General features: G+C 39.2%; 1 protein-coding gene across 2 annotated transcripts; it reads right to left on the bottom strand.

The window, feature by feature from the left end:
* Positions 1–262: 262 nt before the first annotated feature.
* URED (urease accessory protein D) lies at positions 263–17461 on the bottom strand. 2 transcript variants are annotated; one of them, XR_735554.3, is made up of 9 exons: positions 17216–17461; positions 17047–17112; positions 16863–16937; positions 16574–16618; positions 16167–16400; positions 14953–15035; positions 14656–14815; positions 5669–5856; positions 263–601 (listed from the first exon to the last, which is right to left on the bottom strand). XR_735554.3 is itself a non-coding variant. In XM_010262330.3 (8 exons), the coding sequence occupies exons 1-8, from the start codon at positions 17312–17314 to the stop codon at positions 5731–5733; spliced, it is 888 nt and encodes a 295-aa protein (XP_010260632.1). In that variant the 5' UTR covers positions 17315–17461; the 3' UTR covers positions 5554–5730. The 2 variants fall into 2 exon arrangements, 1 of the variants encoding a protein (XP_010260632.1); XM_010262330.3 differs by lacking the exon at positions 263–601 and having other exon boundaries at positions 5554–5856.
* Between the last annotated feature and the right edge of the window lie 496 nt (positions 17462–17957).

Consider the following 17957-nt stretch of genomic DNA (forward strand, 5'->3'; position numbering starts at 1 on the left):
AGGACGTAATTAATGGACGAGCCTTTTTTTTTTTTACAGTGTAATTATGGGTATAAGCTAAAGATGACTTTCAAGTTCCAAAACTGCCTCCTTGAGCGTGTACAGAAAGGCCAATTTGCTTGCCGGGTGCCAACGGACATAAAACAATTGCATTTGCCTAGGAAGTTAGACCGACAATTCAACTCGTCCTACAGAACAGATCATATATATAGTTACCCAAGAAAATCAGATATATAAAAGAGACCAACCTAACAGGAAGTGGAATGATAAAGAAGCAAGACCCAATAAGCATTTTCAACTGCAATTGCAATACAGCAAAGGTATTGGTGGGGATGTATTCAGAAATGCTTTCAAATAAAAAAACCTGGTTGATTCATGCTTGCCGCCAAGCCCAAATATGCTCCATACAACAATGACCATTTGATCTGTAACTCACCAACCTTGGTGGGTCAACATTTGGTCCTGGGATGTAGGACTCCCAGATACATCACTGTAGGTTCCAAAATCAGAGAGAATACAGAGACAAACCAGATGTAACCGAAACTAATGAAGTGCGCAAGGATCAAATCTCAGAATCTGATGTCAACAATCACTGTATGCCCTAGCGTAAACAAAGTAAGATTCTTAAGATATTTGCCGCAATGCTGCAAAGATGCATTCAAACTCTATCAAGCTCATTGGCATGCGGACTAATCACACATCATCTTTCATGCATCACATACTAAATGTTCTACAACAGAGAAGCTTCAGTCTAAAAGGTCAAGTATTTATCCAACACACTGCAGAAAATCATGTGCATTAATAATTTACAAAGTACCTGGTATTTTTAAGTTTTGTCACCAAATCACTTGTTTAAATGCTGAGGTATGTCTTCAGCATCACATGGAACGGGTATGATGCTTGGCTGCTTGTCTTTGTCACAAACACTAATTTGAATGGTTAGGTATTTCATTAATCGACTCCCTTGATTAGGATCCAATGTTTTCTTTTGTCCCCAAACCTTAAATCAAAGTGGTAACATTATCAAAGTCCTTTCGTGCATCATAAATAAAGCTATGCCAATCATTGTTACTGATCACGACCAAAAAAGGAAAAAACAAAAGAAAAGATCAATGATGGAAAATATGTGCATTCATCTTGACACTTCGTTTATTTCTATGTTCATCTTTGACACTGTTAATCTGTGAAGGCTGCTTCAAATTTCTTTCACCATGTGGAGCTTCACCCCTTGTACAGTGTTGTGAATCTCACAGACATGCTTATGGACCTGTCTAAAGAAGATAGAGTAATGTATTGGATCCTTTCGGTTCATTTTACCCCTAAACATTTATCTTTCCTTCTCTTTGCTACAGGGAAAGAATTCCATCTCATGCCCTTTTTTTTTGTGTGTGTAAAAGGTAAGGTACTTTATTAAATCAAAGAACAACACAATATAGCCTAGGCCATTAGAGGCTGCCTAGGGCCACCTCAGATTACAATCTCATCCAAGACTGAGAACTAAACAACGACCGCATATTCTGATTTTTAAAATCCTCTGTTGCCGACACCCAAGACAATAATTTGCCCACAGCTTTCTGCACCATTTCCTCTGGAGTTTTAGCTTTACCCTGGAAAATTCTGTTGTTTCTTTCAGTCCAAATAGTCCAAAGAACAGCTGCTGGAATAGTGTTCCAAACCAAGTTACCTTTCTTGCTGAGGCCCTCAATTTTCCAACAATACAGCAGTTCCTTCACTGAATTTGGCATTACCCAACTGACTTCCAAGGCCTTAAGGAAATGCCCCCAGATATAAGCCGAAACTGGGCAATGAATAGACAGGTGTTCAATAGATTCTGCTGAACCACCACACAATCCACATGAAATATCCAGAATCTGAATGCCACGTCTCATCAGATTCACTCTGGTCAGACACTAGTCTAAAACCATTGTCCAAATCAGAAAATTTACTCTAGAGGGGCTAGTTGAGTTCCAGATTTGCCTAGCCAGAATGTTCTGACCTGAACTGACAATTAAGGAACATGGACTTAACAGTGAAAAAACCATCAGCTTCCCATTTCCAACTCCAAGCATCCTCCATCTCTTGCCCAAATTTCTGGAACTGCAGAAACTTAAATTCACCATGATATTCCAATTGGATGATAACATGTCAATGTCTTGTTAGCAAGAAAAAATCAAATACTTGGGGAATATACAAGGACTCATCTAAATGGAGTACCTAGACAGGATCTATCTTGATCCCTTCTAAATCATATAGACAGATTTAGGGTCCTCTTTCGGGCTCCTTTCCTGCACTTCTTTCTTTACGACCTTAACTCAACTATCCACTAACTCTATGCAGCCTTTTCTTGTTAAGGGAGTTATAGTGCAAGCTATTCCTCCAAGGGTTGGAACTTTTTGTTGGGAAGTTGTCCATGAGAGAATTAATACTTGTGACCTACTCCAAAAGAAGAGACCTAAGTGGTATTTATCCACTCATAGTAGTGTCTTATGTAAAGCCAATGGTGAGATTTGCTATCAATTATTAATATCATATACTTTTGTTGTGTGTATTTGGGATTCGTTTTTTTCTTTGTTTAGGTACAGTTGGAATCCTCTGGATAGCATGTCTAGTTTGTTTGCTCCACCAACTTTTGCTTGGCCAAAGAAAATGAGAATAATTATGTAGAGATGCACAAGGGTGGTGGCATAAGCTGGACAATATAGGAAGAAAGGAATGCAAGAACTTTCTTGGAAAAGGAAAGAAGCAAAGAATCCATAATTGAAAGCATTACAATTAGAGTGGCATATTGGCTGAAATCTTTGGAAGCACCCTCACATATCTCAATAAATGATATCTTTAGAAGTGGAAGGAAGTGGTAAACTCATATTCAAAAAAGGTTGTTAGCAATCCTTATTATACTACACCAAAAAGAGAATTCATTAAACTCAATTTTGATGGCACCTTGGGGAAGATGGTGAGGGCCAAATAATTGCTCTATAAACAGGCCTGCTTGGAGTGGGTGATTCCCTAAGGGCAGAAGTTACGGCTAGGCTGGAAGGAGTACTAAGGGAAAGGAACTTGAATATATGAAAGTTAGTCACTGAAGAAGACTCTGAACTGGTTGTGGGCTGGCCACAAAATTAGGAGGCAAAGATGTGGAGCTACAGCAATGAGAGGAAGAAAATCAGATGGCTAACAAAAAACAAGTGAGGAGGGAAAAATCCAGGACCTTCAGGTATTCGAGGGCAAAATCATTGCTCTATATTCTGGGACAGCTGGAGGAAGAAGATTCATTGAGAGAAGAAGTGATGGCAGTAATGGAAGGCATACAAAGGGCGAGGACAATGAGCATCAGCAAGCTCTTTGTTGAGGGAGATTCAAAATTGGTGATCAACTGGTTATAAGATGAGGGGATGAAAAAATGGATGCATAATAATGAAAGGAAGAGATTCAGGTGGTTAACTAGAGACATGGAAGTAAGGCTACGGCGGGTTAAGTGGAGTGCTAATTCTGTAGCTGATGGGTGATGAGAGGTTCTTTGTTTTGGGAACAACTGCAAGGGAGATGAGACATTTTGGGGAGAGATAAGAGGTTTTATCTCTAACAGACTTTGATCTGTACTTTTATCTGTTGTGCTTACTAATATTTGCTCTTATTAATAAAATTTCAAGGTTATTAATAAAAAAAAGTCATAGAAGTGAGACTACAATGGACCAAAAGAATTGTTATTTCATTGGCAGATACTTTAGCCAAACAAGGGGTGGGGAGAGAAAATATTTTGGGCTCAGTTGTAATAATGAGAAAGAAAGAGATGTTGGGGAGAGATAAAAGAGTTTATCTCTCATTGACTGCTTTATAACTTTGCAATCAATATTATCATCTCTATTTTAATAAAATTAACAGTTATTGATCAAAAAATGTCCAGAAAATGAGTGTGGTAGAAATGTGTATAGAAGAATATCAACAGCACCCATAAGAAGTGATTTGTTACAAGTTGAAGGGGCTAGAAAAGCAAGGGGTAGAGCAAAAGGATATGGGTAGTAGTAAGAAATGATTTAAACGCCAATAATTTAATAATGGATATGGAATTAAACAGAACGTATTGGTGAAAATGACACATAATATAAATTATTTCATATTAAGTATAATGTATTTAATGGCATAGGCCCAAAACCCAGCCTGGCCCATTATCACCCCTACTCCAAATTAAGTTTTCTTGTGCACGTGGAGTTGAATGTTTTAAATGGAATATGAGGCTTTGCCTCAAGGAAAGCACCCTGAAGCTCAACCATTCCTAAGTTAAAAGACACTTCTGGTGATTATTTTGGACCAATAAGCCTTTGATATATAAACAATCCACACTACTCCTTATAAATCAAATTATTAACAATATTAGGGATCTAGCTTCAAAGGTTTTCGCAAGAATAAAAGGAGGTTTGTTTGGCCTTGGACCCAACAAGAAAGTAAGGAAAAACAAAAGTGCAGCCAGAAGAAACCAGGAAGATTGTAATAAAAAAACTAGTAAGTAGTTTGTAATCCCACTGTGGGTCTGGTTTGTAGCTATGGGTCTTGGGTGGGGGTTCTGTTTTGTTTTGGGTGCTGTATGGTTTTTTTGCTTTGAGGTTTCTTTTTCTGTTTCATGTCGGTGCTTTTTGCTTGTTTTGGAGCTTGGTTGTCAAGGTTATTGGATTTTTGGGGGTTTGGCATACAAAGGTGTTAAGCTTTAGTTGGTTGTCCTTTCGGTGTTTTCATTTCATTTGGGTGATTGCTTATTACCTTTCCTTGTATCCTGTTTTTTCCCATTTTAATAAATTTTTTTTATTTATCTTAAAAAAAAAGAGTTAGAAAGTCCATTCTTTTACGAGCATGATTTCCTAACTAGATTTGACATAATGCAAAACTGTACAATGAAAAATTGAAGCATCCTTTTATTAAGTCATGACTTAGTTAATACTTATGACTTTTTTGGACAAAGTAAATCCTTGGTACAACATAAAATAGTTGTGCCCCAGTCCTGTAGCCAATCTCATTTTTTCAGAAAATAAAATTTACTGTCTAATGCTAAATTAGATTCACTGAACCTGACTATTTTCTATGACATTTAAGATATTCTCCTTAAAGGTTACAACCAATTGATTTCTCCTCCAATAAGAGATAGGATTAGAAGCTAGGTCAATTCGATTTCACCATGGCAAATATATAAGATATAGAGGGCTTTCAACCATTAAAACTAACAGTTTATCTATAGCAGGGAAAACTTATCAATCATTTCCATTCCTTCCTTTTTTTTCTCTTTTTGCCTAATCTGCTTCAGAAGTTGTTACAGTAACTAAATGAAAAACAAACATAAAGCACAGATAATTCCTATCGATCTACCAGTTTCAATGTCACAGATTTCTTGCACATTAGGGGTCATTGCACAAATCTAAGAACACAAGTTCAAGTCTGAAAGTGACCATGTTGTTCATAAAAAAATCACCAAAGGTTAGGTCTATATCCAATCTGCCCCTTCAAAGCTCCTAGATAGCTGAGGTATCATTGGGTAATGGCCCTTACAGTTACATTGCACGTAAGTAAACATAAAGGTCAACGTTATTATTGATCATAACGTCATAACAAACGTTTGTAATGACTTGAAACAAAAATTTGCAGAAATATATTTGCATTTAAAAAATGAGATTAAACTTACAACAATGCTTGGCAACAATCATAATAGTTGAAGGTTACGGCAACAATCATAATAGTTGAAGGTTAAACACATGTTTGGTAATATGGAGATGCCCCAAGCAGGGGCTCCAGACTAGCTAATTGATGCCGCAGAAATTTGTAAACTGATTCAGTAGACAAGGCAGCTATTCGAACAACCATACCTATCCCCTGCATGAAAAAGAACCAATAACCCAGCATATAATTCAGATATCTGCTGTTTCATAATTGGACTATGATCCATATTATTGTCATGGTTAGCTGCAATTATTAAACAAATGAAAACCAAAATAGGTGGAAATCCTATGGTATTATTAAATATTAATATTACTTCAAACTTTGTAAAAGTATGGGGGATTTTGTCATACCTCTTAGCAACTCTTTTAACTAAAAATAGAACACTGGTCAGGAAATCAAATAGTCTTAATAATCTCAATGAATCACTCATGTATTGTATGAAATATATAAAAAATGAACTGACAAGAATAAGTCATTTTGATTTTTGAGTCAAATTGACAAGTTTAAGCATATTATCTTATGGAGACTAGTGTAAGGGCATGTGCTATGCACATGTAAAAGTAAAGGATAAAGATTCTTTTTTTTTTATAACACGGAGAAAATTCATTAAAAACAAGCTGCACACAAAGGTACAGCCAAAGAAGCATACAAAACTGGGCCTCCCAAGAGGCCATCCACATCTGACAACAGAGAAAAAGAAAAAACAACAAAGAAGAAACAGCACTGATTACAAATTACACATTAGTAGCCAGTCCTGGGCATCCCCAATCTAAGCAAGATTCCCCAACCCCAGCCTTAGCCAGAGAATTGGCCAAAATATTGGCATTCCTAGGTACCCACTTGAATGAAGCATTCAAGTCAGCATCTAGAGCTTGAGCCATTCTGACTAAAGATCTGAGCTTCCAAAGAGTTTGATTTTGCTTTGTCATCCAAGCTATAACCATTTGACAGTCACCTTCCAACTTCTGCATTCCTTAGATCCTGCCTAACCAACAACTTTAATCCCTGCACCAAGGCCAAAAGTTCAGCTCTAGAGGAATTTCCTTGTCCCACGGGCCTGAGAAACTTAAAATGATACTGCCCTCAGGGTTTCTAACAACTCCTCCCACCCCCAAGGGCCCTGGGTTTCCAAGGCTGCAACCGTCAAAATTGAGTCTGAGCACCTCTAGATTAGGAGGGGACCAAACAACCATCCTTTGTTGCTGAGTATTCTGAAACTCTGTCACCACCTGCCATTCCCTAAGCAGATAATTGATAGAAACCCCTTTAAAAGGCCCACACATCACATCCCAGTGGGCTACCCTTTGGTAAGTTCGAACACTTCCTCTACAGGTTTACAATTTTCTTCAAAAATCCTTGCATTTCTTCACACCATAAACCCCATAGCACCGCCCCACGAATGCATTGCCAAACAACCTTTTGTCTTTGAGTGGAGCCACCAAAAAAATTTTTACTTGAAAAGATCTACTACTGCATCTGGTGCCACCCGAGTTTTTCCAAACAGCAAAAAGAATAGCTGACATAGTCTAGAAGCATAGGGACAACGTAACAGTAGATGGTTTGTATTTTTCCCGCTCTTCCAGCAAAGAACACACACATGAGGAGAGAGAGTCCAGTGTTTCCATTTCCTTTGGAGTCCCTCATGGGTGTTGATGATTTGGTTAACAGCCTCCCAACAAAAAAATTTACTTTAGGGGAATCGGGCAGCCCTACACCTCTTTAACCGAGAAAGATTGAGCTTCTGAAATGGGAAGGAATGAAAAAAGGAGCCACACGGGAAACAACCATTTGTATTAGGGATCCAAATTCTCTCATCATTCCCTGACGAAGACAAAACACAGGTTTCAAGAAGGGTTACAAGAGAGACCAACTCATTTGTTTCAAAATCCCTTAATGGCCTTCTTAGACCCAAATCTCATGCTGAACCATTCTCTCCAAAGGGAAGCAAATCCACAATTTTTTTTTTATGAGTAAAGAGATAAGATTCATAAATAGAGAATTAATGCAATTACAAGCTTCCCATGGAGAGGCACGAGCTGCGTCCTCTCCTAATAGCAGGAAGAAAGACAAAAGAAAACAGATAACAGAAAACAGAAACCAGAAAACAGGGAACAGATTCAATCTACAATTGAGCCCAATATGAGCTTTCCCTGTTTATCCCTTGCTTTGCAAGACCATCAGCCATAGAGTTTGCAGATCTCCCCACCCATTGTATTCTCACTGTCAAGCTCCTTGTCAGGCAGTTGAATTTTTTAATTTCATTCTTAAAACACCACACTATAGAGTCCGGGTTTTGTAGCCATCCCACTACCACCTTGGAGTCCCCTTCTATTATCAGATGTTCCACACCTATCCGCACAGCTAGCTGTACTCCTTGGATAGCAGCTGCAAGTTCCGCCCTAGTGGAGTTTCCAGCTCCTATGGGCCCCAAGTAGATAAGAACCACATTCCCAGCCTCATTCAACAGTACCCCTCCCACCCCTGACAGACCTGGATTACCAAGACTACTTCCGCCAAAGTTCAGCTTCAAAAAATTTTCAGGAGGGGGTTCCCAAGTCAAACTCACTTTAGTCTTTCTAGATGAACAATTAGCCACTGCTAACCAATTCCTCCAAATATCACTAAATGAGAAATGATGGAATAAGTCCAGTGATTTTAGCCATAAGTTCACCCTATTTAGAATGCAGTCCTTCATCTCTTCTAAGTCTCTCTCCTTCTCTTGGAATGTTCTGGTATTCCTTTCTTCCCACACGTACCAGAGCAGCGCTGCTCTTGCACACCTCCACATAATTCTTCCTCTTCTGTGCTGCCAAGGGAGGAATGCAGTCCTTCATCTCTTCTAAGTTTCTCTCCTTCTCTTGGAATGTTCTAGTATTCCTTTCTTCCCACACGGACCAAAGCAGCGCTGCTCTTGCACACCTCCACATAATTCTTCCTCTACTGTGCTACCAAGGGAGGAAAGCAGGACCAAAAATCAAACTTGCATCCGCTGGCCTAACCAACCTGCACCCAAACAATGAGAAGAGCCACTCCCATAACTCTGCAGTAAATGAACAAGAAATTAGTAGATGGTTACAGTCCTCACCATGTGACTTGCAAAGGATACACCAAGAAGGTGAAAGACAAAGATAAGGTCTTCCCTTTTGTAGAATGTCTAAGGTGTTTATTTTCCCATAATGCACTTCCCAACAAAAAGCCAAAACCTTAGGGGGAACAGGCCTACACCAGATTTCCTTAAAAGGGAAAGGCCGAGTGGGGTTAGATTGAGTAATGGATTTAAAGAAAGAAGCGCAAGAGAAGGATCCATTTGGCTTGGGTGTCCAGATCCGTTTGCCGGATTCAGAAGGGTCCAAACACACTGTATCAAGTAGGCTTAGCAGATTTGTTAGGGACACAATTTCCTCTTCCCTTAGACCTCTATGAAACCCAAAATCCCAATTCGGTGTTAATGGATTATTCATAAAGGAGCAAAACTTTGAGACAGACTCCTTTTTGTACCTTGAAACAAGGAACAAAGAAGGGAAGAGGTCCTTCAATGGAGCCTCCCCAACCCAGGTATCTTCCCAAAAAAGAACAAAGTTACCATTACAAACATCATATCTAACAAAACTAAGAAACTAAGGAAGGATGCCATGAATAACTTTCCAAGGAGTTGCCAAGGTTGCCTGCCGTGATACTCTAGCATCCCACCCATTATCAAAGCAACCATGAATACTACCCACCACCTCATGCCAGAGCCTCTCTCTCTCCACTGTCCACCTCCACAGCCACTTCCCCAGGAGTGCTTTATTTTTTTAATCAAATTCCCTAACCCCAATCCCCCCTCCTCTTTATTCTGGCATACGATCTCCCATTTTATCAAGTGATCCTTCTTACCTTCTCCCAGATCCTAGAGGAAATCTCTCATCACCTTCTCTAGCTTCTTAGCTTCCCTAGGTGGTATCCTAAACACAGATAGGAAATAGGTTGGTAGGTTAGTTAATGTGGCTCTTATCAACATGATTCTTCCCCCTAAAGAAATATAGTTTTTCCTCCAAGAAGTCAATTTCTTTTGAAACCTCTCCACCATTGGACACCAAAAACTACTTTCCCTAGGGTTTGCCCCTAACGGAAGCCCCAAGTGGGATATTAGAGTATCTACAACAGGTTGAACACACAGATCAATAGCAAAAACCGAATGGACACCCATACCTAATTGCTAAGTAGGAGAAAGAGGAGCAAATAAGGCTTGCGGCTAAGACATTACTGGTGGTGCCCCGTCCATCCCTTTAGTTGGCAGTTGCAATGAAGTGGTTAAGGTTAATATTTCACCTTTGTCTATTCTTACCACTGGAGAAGCATGTTCCTTCTCCTTCCTTCCTAGCCTATCTTCACAGATCATCGGAGAGTCCTGTGACTTTGTACCGATTCCGTTTATGGTCTGAGAGGTTGGAGTTGCTCCCTCATGGAAAGGGGGGGTGATACGCCCGGCTGCCGAAGCTGAAATTCCAATCGTCCTCACCTCCGCATCTTCCTCTTGAGAGCTTCCTTCTAGAAAAAGGATCTCTGTGTTAAAACTTCCTTCCTGGAGCATGTCTAGGTTTTCTTGCAGGTCAAGACTTCCCAAACTCTCTGTATCAGTCGCATCTTCAACACCACTACCTTCTTCATCTAAGTAATCACTGTCTTCAACAAGGTCTAGATCCCACCGTTTTATGCTTCTGGGATTCCTCCTATCCAGGGAAAGATGGTTTACCTTCTTGGTCGGAAACCATTGCAGCGATGAAGTGGCCAAACCTGCAACTGGCGTGTGGATACGAGAGGAGATTGAAGGAGAAGATAATAGATGGTTTTTACCATTTATTGGAGCCTCCCCCTTCCCATTCACATGTAACTTAAGTGAGTCAAGTGCCCTCTTTAATTGAGACTTGATTTGGGCTGACTTAAGTTGAGAACACGGCCCACCCTTGGTTTCATTAACACGCCCAACAATTTTTAGAGGCCCACGTGCTTACTTGCATTGGCACGTGAGACTTTACCACTTCACACTCAATGCCCAGGACACCCGGCTCAGGTTCACCCTTTTTTTGGTTCGAACTGGTCTAAAACCTTTAATCTTCCTTCATAACTTAAATTTAAAACATCCTTCTTGCCGCCTTTAACCATCTAAGCATAAGATTTACTACCCTCCCTTCTGATAACTTGCACTCCACGTAGTTGACCACCCATCTACCCCTTCTCTTTTAAAGTCTCCAGTTTTTGCTTACACAAATCGGTGAAGGATTCATCAACCTTTGAGATTACCAATCTCCTTGTTCCACGTAAGGCCTCTTCTTCTACTTTCTCATCCCCTTCCTTGCGAGTCTCCCTCCACAATGTAGCTTCTATGGAGGAGGCCAGCCAAACTGAGTAGAAGCAGCCTTCCACTTTTCTGGGTATGTCTTCTGGTTTCACTCCATTTAATAGAAGAGATGCTGATCGAAGGTCCCCCCAAAAGGCTCTGGCAAGATGACCACCACATAACAGTGCAATGGATGCGGCCACTTCCTGTTTCCACAAATGAAAGGGCAGACCTAGAACTCATACCACCACCTCGTCCTCAGTGAAGAACTCTTTAGAGTTAGATGAAGGGTTCCACTTAGAGATTGTAATCGCACCATATTCCGATTGAAAACTGATAGCTGAGAGCTCTAACTTATCTTCAGTCAGATCAAGCACCACTTTACTGTTCTCAAAAGGTGTTAGAATAAACAACCCTTTTAACATCATCTGTAATACTAGCAGGTCTGCAACTCTCCTCCAGTTGCTAACCGGATTCCACACATTTATCTTCCCACTCTTCTCTCCTAGAATAGCCAACCAGCCTGTTCTGTCCAAAGGCTAGTAGCTCTTGGACCTGGTCTTCATCTTCAGTTGAAACTTTGTTGGTTTTTCCATTCTCCTTCAGTAGATCCAAACGCAAGGTGTCCAGATGTTGGATAAACTCTTCCAGTATTCCATTGATTTTCTTCCATCCAAGTCCCTGTCTACCTTCAGGAAAGCAGACTAGTTGCCTCCTTCCTTTCTCGAAATATTCAGAAAAAGCTAAATAACCCCCTTTACTGTTTCTTCTGCATTCTACAACATACCTCTTCCCTTATTGAGTTCTCAATTCCTTCTCATTCACATACTCCCTGAACCATTTAATCACCTCCATACCTTGCAACAGCACTGTGGCCTTCTTCCCTTCCCTAATCTTCAAGCTCGCCCCTCCTTTGTTTTTCAGCTCTTCAAGCAGAAATTCCTTGGCTTCAACCTTCAGCATTCTCCTCCATCATCCTGCAGCCACAAACCCATCCATAGTCGAACCCCCTGCAGCCACAACCTTCGACTAGCCTGATTGAAGCATTGTCTGCATTCAGTAAGCAAATCCACAATTAAACTGCTTTTATAGTTGGACAGCCTATAAATTCTTGGAAAGGTTTGACAAAAAAGGAGAGCCCCCCCCCAAAGTATCTTCCCAGAACCTTACGCTTTTCCCTGAAACCACATCATACCTTATATTTTGCATGAAAATAGGCAATAGAGTCAGAATTGACCTCTAGGGGCATCTCAAGGTTGCTCCCCTGGCAGGCCCGGAATCCCAACCTTTTGGGTGTAACCATGGATGCTTTTGATCACCAAATGCCATAAAGCCTCTCTTTCCTTTGGGAATCTCAACCTCTAGGGGCATCTCAAGGTTGCTCCCCTGGCAGACCCGGAATCCCAACCATTTGGGTGTAACCTATGGATGCTTTTGATCACCAAATGCCATAAAGCCTTTCTTTCCTTTGGGAATCTCCACAACCACTTCCCTAACAAAGCCATGTTTTGTTCTTGAATCCTACCAATTTCCAAAACCACCCTGCTCTTTAGAACTACTCGCCTTTTCCCAATTCAACAAATGTCTACTCTTACTATCCCTATCCCCCGGATCCCACAAGAAATCTATAATGAATTTCTCCAACCTCCTCACCACCTTCCCTGGGGCCCTAAACACAGACAAAAATTAGACTGGGAGATTAGACAAAGTAGATTTGATCACAGTAATTCTCCTCCTTTTGGAAATGTAGTTCTTTTTCCAAGACACCAACCTTTTCTCAAACCTTTCAATAATGATCTCCCAAAAGGACTCGTCTCTTAGGTTACCGCCTAAGGGCAGTCCTAGAAATTTAATTGGCCACTCAACACTTCAACACACTCTTCCAGCTCCACACTCTCCAGGCTAAGACCCACTATACCACATTTCCACAAATTGGCTTTCATACCTGAGACTCTCCCAACTAGTTCTAAAATCTTTTTTAGAGTCCTACAATCTTGAACCCCCCTAAACTGACCTAAAATTAAGGTATCAACTGTAAACTGAAGGTGAGACACAACTTGGCTTTCCCTCCCAATTCTAAAACCCCTGAAGATATTCCTTTCATCCACTCTCTTTAAAAGTTTACTGAAAATCTCTACCACCAAAGTAAACGACATTAGAGAAAGTGGGCCCCCCTGTCATAAACCTCTCGAAACCTTGAAAAAATCTTTTGGGGAGCCATTAATCAGTATTGAAAAGTGAGTTGTCTCCAAACACCCCATCATCCAGCTTATCCATCTCTGACCAAAACCCATTTGGCCCATCACTCGCCGTAAGAAATTCAAGTCCACATGATCATAAGCCTTTTCCAGGTCCAATTGGAACACAAAACCTTTTTTTCCCTGATTTTCTAAAATCCTCCACTGCTTCATTAGCTATTAGGGTTTGACCCAAAATTTGCCTATGCCTAACAAAAGCTCCTTGTTCCTTGGATACCACCCAATGAAGAACCTATTTCAGTCTCACCTAAAGAACCTTAGCCACTATTTTGTAAAGACTTGAATTAAGGCTAATAGGTCTGAACACATTTGTAGAGGCAGCCCCTACACACTGGTATCAACGACACAAAGGTTGCATTCATTCCTTTTCCCACTTTTCCTCTCTCATAGAATTCATCAAACACTTTTTTTAGATCCTCCTTAATCAAATCCCAACACTCATGGTAAAAAACCATAGTGAAACCATCCGGACCTGGGGAATTATCACCACTCATACCCATAACAGCCCTCTTAATCTCCTCCAAAGAGAAAGGTTCCTCAAGCCTTGTCGCCACCTCTGAGGGCAGTTTCTCCCACTGTAACCCTTCCACCATAGGCCTTTGTGTACACCTTGGTGTACAAAGCCAATAAGAGATTAAAATGCTCTCAATCTCCCCTTTATCACTGAATTCTTCACCATCAATCGCCACCCTAGAATCAGATTTTTCTTCCTCTCGTTTGCCAATAGATGGAAAAATTTGTTATTGCCATCCCCCTCCTTTAACCACTTACACCTTGATTTTTGTCTCCAACAGATTTCCCCACTTCTTACCGTCATCTCCAAATCCCCCTTCAACTCTTTTTTAACTTTTATGACCTGCACCAAAACCAAGCCAAGCATCCGCTTTATAGCCTAGATGATCTGAGTAGCTTTTAGATCGATCCCAACAGTATTATTAAAATTAATATTACTGTTGAAGTATGGGAGATTTTGTCACATCCCCCGCCCCATTTTTTATTATTAATGAAAGTCATCTTTTAAAAAAGCAAAAAAAAAAAAAAAAAAACACTGATGTAGAAATCAATAGTCCTTAATCATCTTAATGAATTACTCAAGTATTGAATGAAATACATCAAAATTGAATTGACAAAAAATGGGTTATTTTGATTCCAATTAACATGTTTAAAAAAGGATTATTTTGTAGGGATGATCTGAGTAGTTTTCAGATTGCCATATTTGCACTAAAGATAAGATAGTAAAAATCTTATACTTGACTACTAGAGAGTGATCATGCCAACTCAGTTTGCATTTGCCACCAGTCAAAATGAGTCAGCAACTAAGTTCTAGTACAGTTAAAGTTGATCCTATAAGACATAGAAACATGCAAAATGTACCTTGGGACCAAATGTACTGCAAGAAGCAATTAAGGTTGGTTTTGCTAGCACATGATTAGAATCCACTATCGTGCGGCATCCTGAAGGAACATAGAATTGGTCAGACATCATTCTCTTCACATCTTCTTGTACTTGGTTTTGAACATTCTTCAACTTGGGTCTACATCAACGCAAAAATGAGAATCGAATGCATCATGCATGTCACCATTCAATTTTAATAAAATAAAGAAAATCATTTATAAAAATATGTAAGTTCTCTTACAAAAAAAATGGGAAACAGAAGTACAAGATACATACCCCATGAGTATAAACATTGCTATGACTTGGTACTCTTGCATGCGTTCAGCAATACTGGTAAAACCTCCTTTCTCTAGTAGCACCTGCTTCAGTAAATAAAGCTATATAGGAAAAGCCTTATGAAATGAAATACATTTCTAAACTCCAAAATACTGTGAAATAAAACAAGAACCTTGAATTTAAGATGCATTGGATGGACCATTCCCATTAATCAGGCACAGATGCCAATAGATACTTTAAATAAATCTATGCTTCTTGCAATGAGGAGATATTACATATTAGCTCATCATTGTTAGATATGTTTGTAATTTCAAGAGATGCATATTTATCCTGATGGGCAATTCCATGTCCCCACTAACTGTCAGTTTTTATAGCCCTTGAGTTGCAAGATGAAGGTTGTAGATCGTATCATCCTGTATTCCCGCCTTGTGCACCACTACATTGTGCCTGTGCTGGTAGAAGGGAAAGGAAGGTTGGATGCTTGCAAGAAAGCTTGAGAAACGCACTATAAAAACTTTTTGAAGAAATTCCTTTCCCGTTTAATTTTGTTCAGAAGTAAAAAAAAAAATAGAAAAAAAGAACTACATCATTTGCTAAGAACAAGAAACAATACAGACAACATTTCTGAAAGCAGTGCTGAAAGCTTCAAAAGTGTTCGTTCCAAGCTATGAAAGGATGTGAATCTATAAAGTTAAATCTCCAGGATGGAGTAAGGTTTTGGATCTCATACTTTTTCTTTCAGAAATGGTCACAATACCAAAACACACACCCACACAAGCATGCACACACAGACATATTTTACTACCTTTGTAAGATTAAGAATTATGTTATCACTTCATTAGGTATCAAACCAGAAGAATGGCTTTTCTTTTTCTAATTTTATTAGTAGAAGAATTGCTTAATGCTTAATATTAGAACCTGAAATGTGGATGATGATTTCTTCTTAGAAGGTCTTAACTAAGAACTGCAGAAACTTACTTATCAAAAAATAAATACATAAAAAACAGCAGAAACTTTAGACATAATAATGGCCTTATGTAGTGCACTTCAACGATCTCTTTTGTGATAGTTTATTGCTAGAATCTAATCTAAATTTGACAAAAATGATCAATTCCCAAGGAAAAGAAGACATACAAGAACTTCAAAATTGTTACTGCAAACACCACTTAAGAAGTAATAACATTCATAAGCATTATTGAAAATAAGGAAATTACGGAATCAAGAAATAGAGGCTGATCTTCTTCTAGGAAGATGTGATTGATGCTCTTATAGAACTCAAAGTTCCATTTTTCACCCCTCTCATGGCGCCCACTTGTAATCCAATCAACAATGACCAAGCTTGAGTCTAAAACCACTCTGAAGACCTGCTTCTGATGGTACCTTGCTGTAGAAAAACATGTCACTGGATCTGGAATGACAACCAGAAGAGCATTGCTTCCAATTTGCGCCTACTGCATGGCATAAATTTGCCACCATTACTGATAAACATCTCTAATAACCAGTTGGTTTACAATCAAAGATGAATTTACAAAACATTTTTTGATCGATAATGAATCTACAAAACATGAAAGGGAACAATTGTGCTTCCTTCCCTTTTCAATTAGGTTAAGGAAAATTTTACCTCCAAGAATTGCTCCGAACATTTCGACCCCACTGACTTGTATACCTGAACCAGGATTAAGTTATGATTTCAAAATAATTAAAGAAAAATAACCCAGAAAAATTCAGAAAATCCCAGCAACTAAAGATGAACTAATGGAATTAAAACAAGCCATCAAGAGATTCAGGAATAAAAAATAAGATTGATCTGAGGAAATGCAACAAGGAAACCCAACTTAGAACCGTATATCTGACATATAATCAATATAGAAAACTAAAAGTCAACTAAAGTCGTGATAAAAACACTAAACCTTAGTGGAAGCCTGCGTTGTTAAGACGGTGCTGCAGCCATCTCCGATAGTCAGCCTACATGAAATGTAGTCTCCCTATACCCAATACGAAAGAAAATTAGTTAAAATATACTATTTAGAGAGAGAAACAGAGGAGGGGGAGAGCGAGAGAGACAGAGACAGAGAGGGAGGGAAAGGGACATACAGAAACTATGCCCCCACCATAGGTGAGACTGTAAATCCACACAACATCAGCTTTGGAGGAGCCCGCCTAAGACCCATCAGCAGGGTAGAGAAAATCAGATGGTTCTGATGATTAGTGATTGACCAATAAAATCATGATCAACGCTTTCAAAAAAAGAATCGAAACGAACCTTTCTGGGTATTATGAATTTGAGGGGATATTTTGAGAAGCAACGAGTGACAGTTGATTTGCCTTGGACCTTCTCAACTACCACGAAACCCGTCTCCATCTCTCTCGCTCGCTCGTTCTAGTCTCATCTAATCTACATGCGTTAGTTACGGATGTCAACGAGTCGTTTTTGTAATGACCCGGGGTGCCGACGAGCCGAGCTTCTCACGACCTATTCGAAGTTGTCTCGTCAAAAAAGCTTTCGAAACTCGTTTGCTAGTCGAGTCTAATATAATAAATAAATAAATTTTTATTATATATAATAATAATTTATATAAAATATTTTATTTTTTATATGTATGATAATAAATAATTTTTATATAAAATAAAAAATGTTTTTATATGTATAATTTTATTTTTTAGAAAAAAATTGGTTTGTAATCAAGTTTAAACAGAATCGTGCTCGAACTTGCAAACTTTAAAACAAGCCGAGCTCAAGTTCAAGTCTCTAGTTCGAAATCGAGCTTAAGTTCAAGCCTAACACAATTTCAACAAACCGAATTCGAATAGCCAAATATTCAGTTCAACTCAACTTAAATCCACCCTTAATTGGGTTTGGATCAATCGAATTCATTCTAACCCAACGCAATTAAATTTAATAGTATTATTAGGGACAGTGTTGTAGAACACAAATCAGACAGTTGAACCGGTGAACTGATGACCTTTTGGGTGAACCAGTGAACCGATGAACACAAATCGGATAG

This window comes from Nelumbo nucifera, chromosome 7 (assembly GCF_055504915.1).
Source record: "Nelumbo nucifera cultivar China Antique chromosome 7, China Antique-T2T, whole genome shotgun sequence".
Lineage (NCBI taxonomy): Eukaryota > Viridiplantae > Streptophyta > Magnoliopsida > Proteales > Nelumbonaceae > Nelumbo > Nelumbo nucifera.